The following is a 14,091-nucleotide window of genomic DNA, read 5'->3' as shown; positions in this document are numbered from 1 at the left end:
CAACAAATTTAGATCATTTTAATAGCAGCAATCTAGAAATTTTGAGAAAGAATCTCCTTAAAGATTTTAAACTGAAACTAAATTATTTTGATTTAAAATGTATTATTTAAAAACAATGTAAAAAAAACTCTAATTCAACCCAGTTCTACCTTCATCTCATCCATCCAATTAATGATGTAAAGCATCTCCTGAAAAATTCTCTGCAAGGTCAGATTTTTCTCCAGGCGGCCTCTACGAGCGCTTAGCAGCTCCTGAAGGTAGTCCCAGAGTCTCAGGATGTTGTCTTTTTTTGCATGAATCCGTTTAGCATCATGGTATCGCTCTGTCTCCAGCTCTTTAGACAACGCCACCAGAGCTTGTACTCGCTCTTCATATGCAGCAATATCTGTCTCTATGGCATCATGCTTCTTCTTTGCTGCCTCTACTGCTGGTAGATCATACCCAAAATTGTCCTTTAAAACAAAAAGACAGGTGTATTGCATATTTACAACTGGTTCTTGCATTTTAGCAGTGTGACAGATTTAAGACTAAAAACACACTTTCAATGTAAACAAAAGCTGTTTTTGAATCCTTCTGAGAAATTATGCAGTGCTTCAGTGTATTTAGCACTCCCAATATTCATTTTGTTATTTATAAACCCTTAATAATGCACAATGTGTCGAGCAAAGGATACCACAGACTTGGTGTGCATGTGAAAAATAATGTAAAGGGAAAATCACCAGGTACTTTCTTTATATTATTTTACTCACTTAATGAAATTTAATTGATTTTAAATTGGAGCAAGGCCAGAAAACAACTTACATCCTTCCCTGAATGATGTCACACAAGTCCCTAATGGTTTGTTCATTCAAGAAGATAGTTTTCCAGCTCTTTGAAGATCAAAGGAGATTACATGTCCTGTAATGGTTTAACTGTTTTTAAATATGGTGATTGGAAAGCCATAAAATGCACTTGACTTCATCCCGGTATTCATCCAGATTTAGATAAAAATACACCTATCAAACCATATTACTCTTTTTAATTATTTTAAATTTAAATTTCTGCTGCTTGGACCATGTTGTGCAGCTTGGCCTCAGATTCATTAGCTGTTGATAACAATTACTGGAAAGTTATTTTTAGACTGGCCCTTAAGACGTGTTTTTTTTTGTTTTTTTGGAGGCACTTTAGGGACATGTAACAACTCTCCTGTGAAGTGTTTAATTATCCTTAACAATTATGTTTAATATGTTACTATAGTTTTCATTTTCATTTCACTGTTTGTATTGCTTTATTTTAGTGGTGCAAAAATGACTCTTCTATTGTAAATGTGTGTCATTTACACACATCATTACACCCCTACAATATATAATCTTTGAAACTTTGGTTCTTATCAGATCTCTAGTATGTGTCCATGTACCTGTGATACAAGTCTCTGGTTCTCCAAAAGCCAGGTTTCTCTCATGGCGGCCTTTCTGTCAAAGCGACGAGCCATTTGCTCAAGCTTTTCCTGCCTGATAAGCTCATCTCTCAGTACCCGCTCTCTTTCATGTTCAGCCTTCTCCAACCGCTCCCATGCCTGAATAAAGTAATACATAATACTTGCACTTAGCAACAAACAGAGCTATAAAGCTTGTATGTAGGTATAATGTTACCATAAAGTAAAGTTATGTTTTGTCTATTGCTACAGTAGCACTTTAAAACATTTGTTATTCTTAGAACACTGTCTCACCCGATTGATGTCTGCCACCAATGCACCCTCTTTAGGGGTGTAAACCTTCTGATTGTTGGCCCTCATCCTGCTCTGGATTGTAAAGAGCAGTATCTCCAGATTGCCCTTCTCCTGAAATCTTTGTAGACACAATGAATGGAAATGTAACAATTCAACATTATAGTCTTGGCCAAGTTAAATAAATACATATTCAAATAATCGTCTTACTTTGGAGGCTTCTCCACTGTACGATATGAGTTAAAGGCTTGAAGTTGTTGCTGGACTCCAGTGAGAGAGTTTGCAAGTTTGCGGTTGTTCAGGATAATAATGGTCTGTTCAATCCATGTTAACAGGTCTGAGGAAAGGGTCTCGTACTTTTCAATCATCTTTTCTGTTTCAATAGCATGATCCAGAACCTAAACAGTGGCAGGTGTGCTTATTACAAATACAACAATATTGCACCTTGTGGGACAAAACCTTCACTAAACATCCCCAAATGTCCTTATTTTAATATTTTACCAATGGGAGGTCATAGAATAAAATAATTTACAACACTACAAGCAATACAGTATTCAAATATTTGTATCTGTTACAGTTTCAAAATCTGGCCTTCAGTCATCAGTAAACTGATATTATAATCTGCCTCAATGTATTAGTTTCAAATTAATTATTAAAAAGTGTAATTAATAGTAAAGACATGCTTCTGTCTTACATTTTTGAGTGCGTTTCATGCATCCAATTTTAAATGTGTTTATACTGACAACAAATAATAAGTTGTTCAGTGAAAACAAATGAATTCTTGGAGGTTTTAAATAATTAACTCATGAGGTTTGTAATTGTCTATAAATATTTTGTAATTATAATAAACAAAATTTTAAAAGATTGAAAATAAATTTATGCTTGATCAAGCATTAATTGTATAATTATTAAAAAATTTAAACTTTTTTTTTGCTGTTGTTAAAAATAGTATTTACATCTTATTAAATGCAAATGTTTCACATTCACACATAAGACCTGTTCTCACCTTTCCAACACGCTTGCCTTCAACTGCCAGAGCCTTCATTTTAGAGAAATAATGGTAGAAGGCAACGACATATGTGATGATAGACTTCTCATCTGGATTCTCAGTGAACACATCTGCAAATGACAAGATACAGAGAGGTTATCTCTCTGTAAACCATTTCAACCATTTCAAAAAGCATTTTGTTGGTATTTGATGGAGGAGATTTTCTTGCCCTCTGGGTCCAGTAGCTTAGTGACTCCAAGTTTTTGCTCAGCCACATTGAAAGCCCTTTGCAGATTGTGAGTTGGGTTGGATCTCTGCAGGCTACCATAGTCTACCAGATCAGGCCTTAGGACAAAAAAAAAAAAAACAATATGATAATATGATATGATGGTTTGTGGAAAAAACTGGGATTATGTATTTTGACTGTCAATTTTAGAAATGTAATTAGGCAAAACTGTTTATCTGTACCTGTGCTTGTGTATAAGTGCATTAAATGCCAAACCATCCTTCCAGCTTGTGGTGAAATTAGTAATATTTACATTCGGGTACCTAGAAATACAACAACAAAAAAACCCACATCTAATTAAAAAAAGAGATTTTCTTCATTTACATGTAATATTTAGAAAGCACATTTGGTGACACTTACCCAGCAGTCTTCATTTGACACCAGAGGAGAAGGGCATCTTTAGCTGAGCGTGTCTCCTGTTTACCAGTCACATCAGCCTGTCCTACTTCTACCACAATGTCTTGAATCTGTGTAAAAATAACAACAAAAAATGAATGCATTTCAGAGCATTGTGGTTTGGGATGCTTTGCCACATAACAGTCTGTACATTTTGTGATCTTTGAAAAAACACCACATTTAAATTTAGATCTAAACAAGTTGACCCAAACCACAAAGTTATTGTGTGTTAATTGATTAGGCAGAATGTGTTTGATTTGGTTGAAAATCCAACCACATTTTATTTGGCTACAGTGAATTCAGAAAGTATTCAGACCCCTTGACTTTATTGTGTTGTGGATTTGATTTTAAGTGAAAATATTTGCTGCTTTGCCTACCAATATACATTGAAGCCATGATTTATTTATTTATTTATTTTTAACAAAACCTATTAAAATCTATATTTAACAAAAGCTTTTTGACTTTTCGCTTTATTCAATACTTACATACAGCTTGGATTTGTGAAGTGTATCCAATTCTTCATGGCAGATCCTATCAAGCGCTGTCAGATTGAATGGTGAGTGTCTGTGAACATCTTTCAGATCTTTCCACAGATGTTTGATAGGTTTTATGTCTGGACTTTGGCTATAGGCTGCTTAAGAACAGGACATTCAGATATTTGCCCTGAAGCCACTCCAGTGCAGTTTTTTTGCTGAGTGCTTTGCCCACTTGAGCTTATGTTAAAATGTGAACTGTCTTCACAGTCTGAGTATGTGTACACTCTGGAGACGGTTTTCTTTAAGGATGTTACTGTATTAAGCTGCATTATCCATTCCTCAACGCTTACCAGTCTTTCTGTCCATGTCACTAATAAGCAACCCCAAAGCCAACAGTAGCTTTCGTCATGCCACTTTTCCATAAAAGCCTGATTTGTGCTGCATAGATGGTTGTCTATCCAACAGCTTCTCCTAACTTTGCACAGGACTTTTGAAGCTCTTTTACTAACCATTATTTTTTTTCCATGACAAAGGCCCTACTTGCATGGATGCCAATTTGACAGGACAGTCAACTGAGTATTCAGTTTAAAAAAAATAATTTTTACTTAGTTATTATGGGTGTTTAACGTGTAAAATGGCAATTTAATCCCTTAAATAACATATCCACAACATAATAAAGTTTGCAAAAAGTCCAGGGGTCTGAATTCCTTTTGAATCCAGAGTACTTCTAAAGAGTTTCCAAACTTTCACCTGCAAATTTATTTAAATATTAACTAATGCATTATTGGATAAATCAGCTCACCTGGAAGCGAAGAATGATCGTCCAGATGAGTCCCAGTATAAGGCGGTGATTGCCATCTACAATATCATGTGATCCCATGTTTTCCAAGTGCACCCTCTGCTCCCTTAGAAACTGCAGGGCCTTGTCTACATTCTCCAGACAGTGGATCCTCATTCGGCCCTTAGTTGGCCTTGGCTACCAAAGACAGAAAAAAGCTAGAGGATGAGCGTGCATTTGTAAAGTGTTAACATTAGATTTTTATTGACTTTAGCTCATTTGTATCAGCAGATACTCACCAGCCTTTCACCTGACAGAACCTCCAGTAGTTTGATGAGCATCCTCCCATCTCGCAGGTCTAGATAGAGGTCTGAAATCCGACAGCTGACTCTGGCCAGGATAGAGTTTACCCATTTTGTGAAGGTCTTCTTTTGCACAGCTTCTCGCTCATCTGGTGGGAACAATAAAATAAATCCATAAAGCTGTCCTAGCATGTTCCAGAACTACATATGCTTGTTTGGTGTTTTTTCTGGTCCATATGTTTAGTTTTAACAATGATTTATGGCCTTAGGGTATAACAGGACCATAGGTAGATACAGAGGATGTGCATTTCTCTAGTTTTTTGTCTAAATCATCTCTTCTTCATTTTAACTACTGCTTTTATGAAATAAATAAACCATATGGGGTTTCCCCCTAACAACATGAGGTATAAAATGTTAAATATAACCATATTCAAAGCCAAATCTCTGTACTAAACCTTTCACTAGTGGCTAGTCTAAAGTTCCCACAGTTTGTTTGTACTTACTGTTTAATAAGCTTATATTTTTGAAGATTTTAATTTCAAATTTCAATTTAGTTTAGCTTTAAGCTAACAAATGTTTAAAAAATTAGACATTAGAATAACAGCATTCTACAGTTAAATAACATTAACATCACAAGAAGTTTACATGTCACTGATTTATTAAACACAAGCCAGTTAGGTTATAGAATACCAAAAATACAGCTGACAGACTGCAGCCTCCAAATTGAACTGTTTTTTGTAGCCCAGATTTGAAGTGGCCTCTTAGAACAGTCAGGTGGCAGTCAACATTGGGTCTAGTTGTGAGCTTTATTAGCACATGCATTCCAGTGTATGTCAAGCCAGAATAGTATAAAGTGCAAGCATCATTGGTTTCAAGGAACAAGTGGACAAAGCACAGCTGTAAGGTCATTTAGGGGTACAATTGTACAGTTTACAAATCTTATTTGAATGTATTAAAATGTTTCCATATTTTTCTGGACACAATGCTTCCAAAAAAAAAAATATATATATATAATATACAGTGTATCACAAAAGTGAGTACACCCCTCACATTTCTGCAAATATTTCATTATATCTTTTCATGGGACAACACTATAGACATGAAACTTGGATATAACTTAGAGTAGTCAGTGTACAGCTTGTATAGCAGTGAAGATTTACTGTCCTCTGAAAATAACTCAACACACAGCCATTAATGTCTAAATAGCTGGCAACATAAGTGAGTACACCCCACAGTGAACATGTCCAAATTGTGCCCAAATGTGTCGTTGTCCCTCCCTGGTGTCAAGTGTCAAGGTCCCAGGTGTAAATGGGGAGCAGGGCTGTTAAATTTGGTGTTTTGGGTACAATTCTCTCATACTGGCCACTGGATATTCAACATGTCACCTCATGGCAAAGAACTCTCTGAGGATGTGAGAAATAGAATTGTTGCTCTCCACAAAGATGGCCTGGGCTATAAGAAGATTGCTAACACCCTGAAACTGAGCTACAGCATGGTGGCCAAGGTCATACAGCGGTTTTCCAGGACAGGTTCCACTCGGAACAGGCTTCGCCAGGGTCGACCAAAGAAGTTGAGTCCACGTGTTCGGCGTCATATCCAGAGGTTGGCTTTAAAAAATAGACACGAGTGCTGCCAGCATTGCTGCAGAGGTTGAAGACGTGGGAGGTCAGCCTGTCAGTGCTCAGACCATACGCCGCACACTGCATCAACTCGGTCTGCATGGTCGTCATCCCAGAAGGAAGCTGACGCACAAGAAAGCCCGCAAACAGTTTGCTGAAGACAAGCAGTCCAAGAACATGGATTACTGGAATGCCCTGTGGTCTGACGAGACCAAGATAAACTTGTTTGGCTCAGATGGTGTCCAGCATGTGTGGCGGCGCCCTGGTGAGAAGTACCAAGACAACTGTATCTTGCCTACAGTCAAGCATGGTGGTGGTAGCATCATGGTCTTGGGCTGCATGAGTGTTGCTGGCACTGGGGAGCTGCAGTTCATTGAGGGAAACATGAATTCCAACATGTACTGTGACATTCTGAAACAGAGCATGATCCCCTCCCTTCGAAAACTGGGTCTCATGGCAGTTTTCCAACAGGATAACGACCCCAAACACAACCTCCAAGATGACAACTGCCTTGCTGAGGAAGCTGAAGGTAAAGGTGATGGACTAAACCCAATTGAGCACCTGTGGCGCATCCTCAAGTGGAAGGTGGAGGAGTTCAAGGTGTCTAACATCCACCAGCTCCGTGATGTCATCATGGAGGAGTGGAAGAGGATTCCAGTAGCAACCTGTGCAGCTCTGGTGAATTCCATGCCCAGGAGGGTTAAGGCAGTGCTGGATAATAATGGTGGTCACACAAAATATTGACACATTTGGGCACAATTTGGACATGTTCACTGTGGGGTGTACTCACTTATGTTGCCAGCTATTAAGACATTAATGGCTGTGTGTTGAGTTATTTTCAGAAGACAGTAAATCTACACTGCTATACAAGTTGTACACTGACTACTCTAAGTTATATCCAAGTTTTATTTCTATAGTGTTGTCCCATGAAAAGATATAATAAAATATTTGCAGAAATGTGAGTGGTGTACTCACTTTTGTGATACACTGTATATATATTTAATCATCTGTTTATGGAATCAGTTAAGCCATATGACTCCAGAATTAAGAAAACAACCACAAGAGGAGAAAGAAAGTGAGAAAGAGAGAGAGCGAGAGAGTAAAAGAGAGAGAGTAGCTTAAGGTGTTGTGCAAAAAAAAAAAAAAATTTGAACTGAAAGCATTAGAACAAGGTTGAGTCTGGAGTGAGGAATTGTGCTTTTAAGCTTGAGCTCTACAATGCCCTTGAGAGTTGTGAGGCATTAGCCTTCCACATTTTCCCATTTATTTTCCCTTTAACTAAAGTACAAATTTGCTCTGTATGTTCCACCAATTAAAAGCAAGTTTTTTACTCTGAAGTTCAGGTCTTTGAATAAATCATGTTTGTTCCTGCTTTCTAGAGTGGTAAAGAAAAATGACAAGGCCAAAAGTTTGTTACACTAATCATCCAATCATAAGAAAAGTTAGGAAGGACTATTTGACAATATTTTCATATTCAGACTGTGCTTCAAGTGTTTTTAAGATTCTTGGCCCGTTTTAATTTTGCAACCCAGCTATAAAAAACACAATTAAATTTCAATTTTAACAGCATGTGTGTGTTTGACAGAAGGTGTTTGGCAGAATATTAGTTCCAGTAAAGCTAATGTTTGTCCAAAATTTCTCTTTTCTGTTTTGCAAGCCAACTAGGAGACTGATGTAACATTTAACATCATGTTAAAACAACTGTAAACTGCATGGCTAAATTATTAAGCACTTGCCTGTGTCTGGCATTGAATATGAACAGTATATTATTTGCACAACGTTGAACATACAATCTCTATTTTAAATAAGACTACACTTCATACTTAAGACCTATTTATTAGATTCTGGAAGATTTATTCTTACTTTAAAGTATTTATAAATGGTGTTCACATGTTTGTTCATTTTTATTTACATTAGCTATACAAGCAAATGTCTGGCTTTAAAATTAGACACATTTATAGACTTTTAAGATTTGTGAGATGGAAAAAAATAATTTCCTATTGCCTCTGTTATAGCAAATGTTTTATAAATGTTAGTTCATTCAGCAACACATATTGTGCAAGAAACCACATTAAGAAAACTTATGAAAACAGTGGTGAATCCACATAGGGGTGACCAGTTTGCTAAAAATTTCTCCAGTCACTAAGTGACAACTGGTCCAGGTCATAAGAATAGATCATGGAAAAACACATAAAAACTACAGACATCTCCAGGCAGATACTAGGTAGAAATAGAATTCATAGAGGGATAGCAAAAAGAAAACACTTCTAACCAAGAAAAACATCTAAATAGTGCTTAACTGGTTTTTTTTTTTAAAGCACCTGAATGATCCCCAAACCTTTTGGGGGAATTTTTTCTGTAAACATACATGTAATAAAAATGGAACCTTTTGGACAACAATAGTTTCATAATGTCTGTTTCACAGCATGAACATTATAAGAACAAGGTGGTTGTTGATTGCTGTTGAATGTTGATCACTTATACCTGCCTAAAAGAATGGTATTTGTAACCAAGGTCCAATAAAAGTAACAGTCTATGCAGACACTGTCAGTCAATGGAGAACAGTAGATTCTGTGTTGTGGTGGAAGGAACTAGTGGATTCTGTTTTAAAAATGCCTAAACATTTAAAGGATAGCTAGTTCAAAATAGACCAAAACAACTGTTCTATTTAGAGAGTTAAACTGTTTCATTTAGAGTTGATTATTTTTGACAAAATAGTGGGACCAATTATACTGATACATGATGTTTTTAAATGTGTGAGCACCACATACCGGGAACATGAAGTCTTTCAGATAAGACACTAATACAGGTTTAAAACTGTGCAAAAAGGCAGAGCACATGGATACTTCAGACAGATTAAGAGCTGAAGGTGAAATGTGAGACCTAATGCTGATCTAGGCAATAAGGAAAACTAAAACACATTTTACAGATTTTAACTGGTTACTGTTAGCAACATCAGGATTCAGAATTTACTCAAAATGAAATGAAATGAAATTATAAAACTAAAATTAGAACAATGGAGGTAACACATTTGAAAATTTAGTTTTGCTTATACTGTATACAACATAGAACTATAACATTCAATTAATCCAATGTGACATGGATTAAGTGACATGCAGGTCATTTCTGGTGGACAGTCTGTTAAGACTGATATCAGGTATGGGTCACAATAAAATAGTGATATAAATAAATAACCTACAACAGTTTTAAGCTAAATGAAACCTAAGCATTAAATTGTACATTATTAATAAAGCCTTAACATTAATTTGCATAATTTATTATACAATAAATTTGATATTTATCAAATCAATTAAAAACAACTACTTTTAAACCCAAATACAGCCTCAGTCAGGTTTATCAATTTCTCTCATTAACACTAACAATAAATGTTACAGTACGACGCCCATGTTACATCTATCGGGATCCCGCCGCAGCATTTGCATGTCTGGAAGCTTTACACGGCTTGGCTCCGAGCTATATCGCAGACCTTCTCTGTGTTCACTCCACTCCACAAGCTCCACGATCTTCCAACCAGCTTACCTATTCCACGCTCTCAAAATGAGGTTCAAGGGTGACAGTCTTCCACTTTTCATAAAGGAGTCCCACACAATAGATGCATTTAAGTTAAATTTGAAAAGTAATTTGTTTGTTTTTTTGGCATTTGAGTCCATTTGTGGTTTTATTTGATTTACATGTTTATATGTTGGTGCGTATGTATGTTGTTTTGTATGTATGTTAATTATTTGTTAAATGTTGCATAGTTGAACTGATTTTAATGTTTTAGCACTTTGAGATTTGTTTTCAAATGTAAAGTGCGTTATAAATAAAATGTATTATTATTATTATTATTATTATTAAATAAACTTGGAAAATGTCTTTAACTATATGAATAAAAAATATTAATATTGTGAGTAACTGGGTAGACATGAATCTTAACAGACATTGTAATTGTAAATATTAAAATATAATTTAAAAGCACATATTACATTTACATAAACAAATATGAATGGATAGACAGCAAAACTTGTGATAAATAAATTAAGATAAATAATATGTACTTAAAATGTATTTTCTTTTTTAAAATTGTTGCATATACTATATTGTGCAGAAAAATACAGACAAATGTTTTTAGTTTTATTTTGTAGATAGCAATATGCCAAACACTGTCGAAAGAACAGGTCTATGTGAATTATGGATTAGGCTTTAGGTGTACATGATGCTATCCATGATGGTGATGTATTTTAGTCTCCGGGTCAAAACTAAAAAAAAGTAAATACTTTTAGCTTATTGTCTACATTTGAAGAAGAGGAACAACTGTACATTATTTTTGAATAAACCTGCACTAACACACAGGTAGAAAGTTAAATTATTTAGAGCAAACTTCACAGCATGTCTAAATGCAAGGTTCCAGACATGCATTCAACAACACTTTTCAACAACATTTTTCATCCAGCCTCTGCTACAGTAAGTGCGTCTTTCTGGACCAGCCCTAGCTTGGAGGAATGTAAACTCTGCTAAACATTGCTCTCTTCCAGGTGTCATCTGCACTACATCAATTGAAGACTAAATGTTTCTTAGCATCATGTGGCTTGAGTTCAAATCTCCTCTCAAGCTCAAGCGACATGTGATTGAATTATTAATAATAATGGATTTTCCCTGTACGGAGTAAACCTGTGTTTTGCACCAGCGTCAGCACTGTAGACACATCCAGTATGTTTATTGATGCTTATACCTGCATGCTAACTGCAAGTTAAGTGAGTGTGATGGCAATATATCCAGCTGGACATTTAGGATTTCATATCACACAGCAGTAATTCAGATGATAAATGGACAGATATTGAATAGACAGGCATGTACAATGCTGCAGTTAACAAAACTAGAACTAGACTGAGGACAAACAGTAGAAAAACACCCTTGAACTAAAATTTCTACTAGAGGACAGTATACTCAACCGTATAATATCATTTAAAATGGCTTACACAATTAACAACAATAATAAAGCAGAATTTATGGAATTACTGTAGTATTATCATCGTATGGAACATCAAACTGTTATAATAAAACATATTTTGTCTATTTCAGTAGGCCTCATTCTGCATGAGTTACTATAGCATGGCTTTGTGAACAGAGTGTGTGTGCTTGACGAGCTTGCCTGCAGTTCAGATGTCTCCTTTTGAAAATGAATATCATGAAAAAAAGAATCAGACAACAGTGACTAGACTGTTGTGACCCAGTGGTAAACATGCCTATTTCCCAGTTTTTCTGTGTGTGTTGCAAGCATCAATTTTTTAATTTGTTTATAATTTATACAAATACAATTCAAAATCACTTACAAAAGTATTAAGACCCTTAATTTACTACTTTGTAGGAGCCCCTTCTAAGATTTAACTCTACAAGCTGTGTGCAGCTGGATTTGGATTTTAGGCAGACTGGATGACAAGTTAACTGTCATCTTTAGGTCTCTTCAGATGTTCAGTAGTTATGGTGTATTAGAAAATGACACAAAACTGTCTCACTGGTAAATACTCACAATAGTTGGCATCAATACAAATTTAAGCCACAGCAACAAACAACTGTAATGAGTAAAAATTAGCTTCAACCTTTTTGAATGATCACCAAAACACAACTCACCAAACTATCCAACATCTCCCTCCTTAAACAAAACCAAGGATACAGGGAGTAGGGGCTTGCAAAGGGATGGTACCCACGGTCTCAGGGAAGGAGTGGGGCAGGGGATGCAGGCAAAGAAGAACTCTACCTTGAAGCTGTCTGAACCGTCCATCTAAGATGGAGTTGAAGCAGATGCTAGAGGCACTATAGCTAAGCCAGCGAGTGCGTTTCAAGTTCTGAGAGGAAAAAGATGATGATGAAGGAAGTTTTTTAGGTGGTGCAGGCTGTGCCACTTTAGAGGTACCGGTGGACGAGGAGGAAGAAGATGAGGAAGAAGAAGTGGGGGTGACGGAGGCTGTGGTTGGTGAAATGCGCAGTAAGGTACCATTCCTCTTAGGCAAATGCTTGGGTTCCAGTGTGGTAGGTCCATTGATTTTTGTCTTGGGTTGTGTTTTCTTGGCATTTTGCTGGGCTCTTGACACAGGTGGTGTGCTCCTGCTTCGAGAGGCTGGAGTGCTGACACGAATGGTGAGCTCTTTCCCCATTGAGTAGGCATGAGGGTGAATAGTATTGGCCTCTTTGCTGGTCTTTAAGCTGAGTTTTACTTCACAGATCTGGCTCTGGCTCACAGGCATGGCAGGGAACAGACACGGGCTGCTCATCCTCTACCCGCCAGCACTGCAAGATGATCTGAGTAATATAAAGTGTACCAGTTTCCTCCTTCTCTATTAGGTTCCACCTCTCATCTGCCTATCTTCCACTCTCCCTCCCTTCCTGTTTTAGGTGGAGTAAGGGCCGGAGTGGTTTTCCAATGCACATCTCATGCATTTAATATATCCTTACACAAGCACACAAAGCAATAATATCAATGGGAACTCTGTGTCAGCTTGTTTTAAAACTGATATTTTAACAAATGCTACGCAAATGTGAACGTCTCAATAATAGATGTTTAAATAAAAGCTGACAATTTGCATTTCAGTGTGTGTTTTTAAACTGTCATGAACATAGAAGACAAAAAGTGTGAGTGTAACTAGATATTCAGCCAGATATGCCACTTGCTTAAGGACATCTTTAAAATCAGTATGTGAATCCTACTCAGCTCGCTCTGCATCTGCTTGATCGCTTCTGCTCTCTGTCAGGAAACTCTAATTGCATTAAGGAAAGATCAGTGCACATGCTGAGCACATCACACCAGCTCTCAGCACAATTCACCATCTTGTTTACAGCTCTAACTCACCCGCTTGTTTAGGTCTTAAAGGCACATAAGCATTACAACACTGTTGAAATGTTTGACAATGTCCACAGTCAAGTGAGATTTGTGATACTGTTAACTTAAGGAAGAACCCTGTGTATAAGGTAATAAGGTTGGTTTGTGTTTCCAATTGGCTAGGAGAAGAATGTTACATGTACTGTTTTCATAATTGCAGTCAAACTAGCACTATTTATATGGAAGTCAAGGGGTTATAGAGCAAACTATACGCTTCAGTTGCCTATATTGATATTCAGCATTACAGGGCAAGCAACTGAAAAATCACACTAACTTTATTCTGATGATTTACACTGAATGGTGTTAGCCAGGTTTATGTAGTTTGGACAGTAGCTGCTAATGTCAATTTTCAAGCAGTCTTCCAAGTGTTCATCAGTAAGGGTGGACCGATATTTAGGCTTCATTATTTTTATGTGGGAAAAGGCTGATTCACACAAGTAGGTTGATCCAAAAATGCTGTCAAATATGTGGCACTATTTCCTATGTTTGGATATTTTTCCTCAGCCAGCAAGTTTCAAAATTGTCCAGCAGAGGCCCTTGACTTCATATGAATGTCAGATTGTTGGGTTTAAATTTCTGTACGTAAAATGAGATCTAAATATTCTCCACCAGCTTCTTCCACGAATGAACAAAAGAGCCATCTTTGCAGTGTTCTTGCCCAAAT

At 36.7% G+C, this 14,091-nt stretch overlaps 1 protein-coding gene across 1 annotated transcript in view; it reads right to left on the bottom strand.

Moving 5' to 3' along the window:
- The window catches only part of sptb (spectrin, beta, erythrocytic), a 33,495-nt gene extending 20,673 nt beyond the window's left edge, over positions 1-12,822 (bottom strand). Inside the window, exons 1-11 of the mRNA XM_063006875.1 lie at positions 12,309-12,822; positions 4,929-5,080; positions 4,654-4,827; positions 3,340-3,446; positions 3,162-3,242; positions 2,923-3,038; positions 2,712-2,824; positions 1,916-2,103; positions 1,709-1,826; positions 1,397-1,555; positions 150-452 (exon numbers count right to left, since the gene is read on the bottom strand). Coding sequence (XP_062862945.1) covers positions 150-452; positions 1,397-1,555; positions 1,709-1,826; positions 1,916-2,103; positions 2,712-2,824; positions 2,923-3,038; positions 3,162-3,242; positions 3,340-3,446; positions 4,654-4,827; positions 4,929-5,080; positions 12,309-12,822 — 2,025 coding nt within the window. The remainder of the gene's footprint in view (positions 1-149; positions 453-1,396; positions 1,556-1,708; positions 1,827-1,915; positions 2,104-2,711; positions 2,825-2,922; positions 3,039-3,161; positions 3,243-3,339; positions 3,447-4,653; positions 4,828-4,928; positions 5,081-12,308) is intronic.
- Positions 12,823-14,091: the final 1,269 nt, after the last annotated feature.

This window comes from Trichomycterus rosablanca, chromosome 13, assembly GCF_030014385.1.
Source record: "Trichomycterus rosablanca isolate fTriRos1 chromosome 13, fTriRos1.hap1, whole genome shotgun sequence".
Lineage (NCBI taxonomy): Eukaryota > Metazoa > Chordata > Actinopteri > Siluriformes > Trichomycteridae > Trichomycterus > Trichomycterus rosablanca.
Note: the sequence above shows the minus strand (reverse complement) of the source record. Positions and strands in the feature narration are given on the sequence as shown.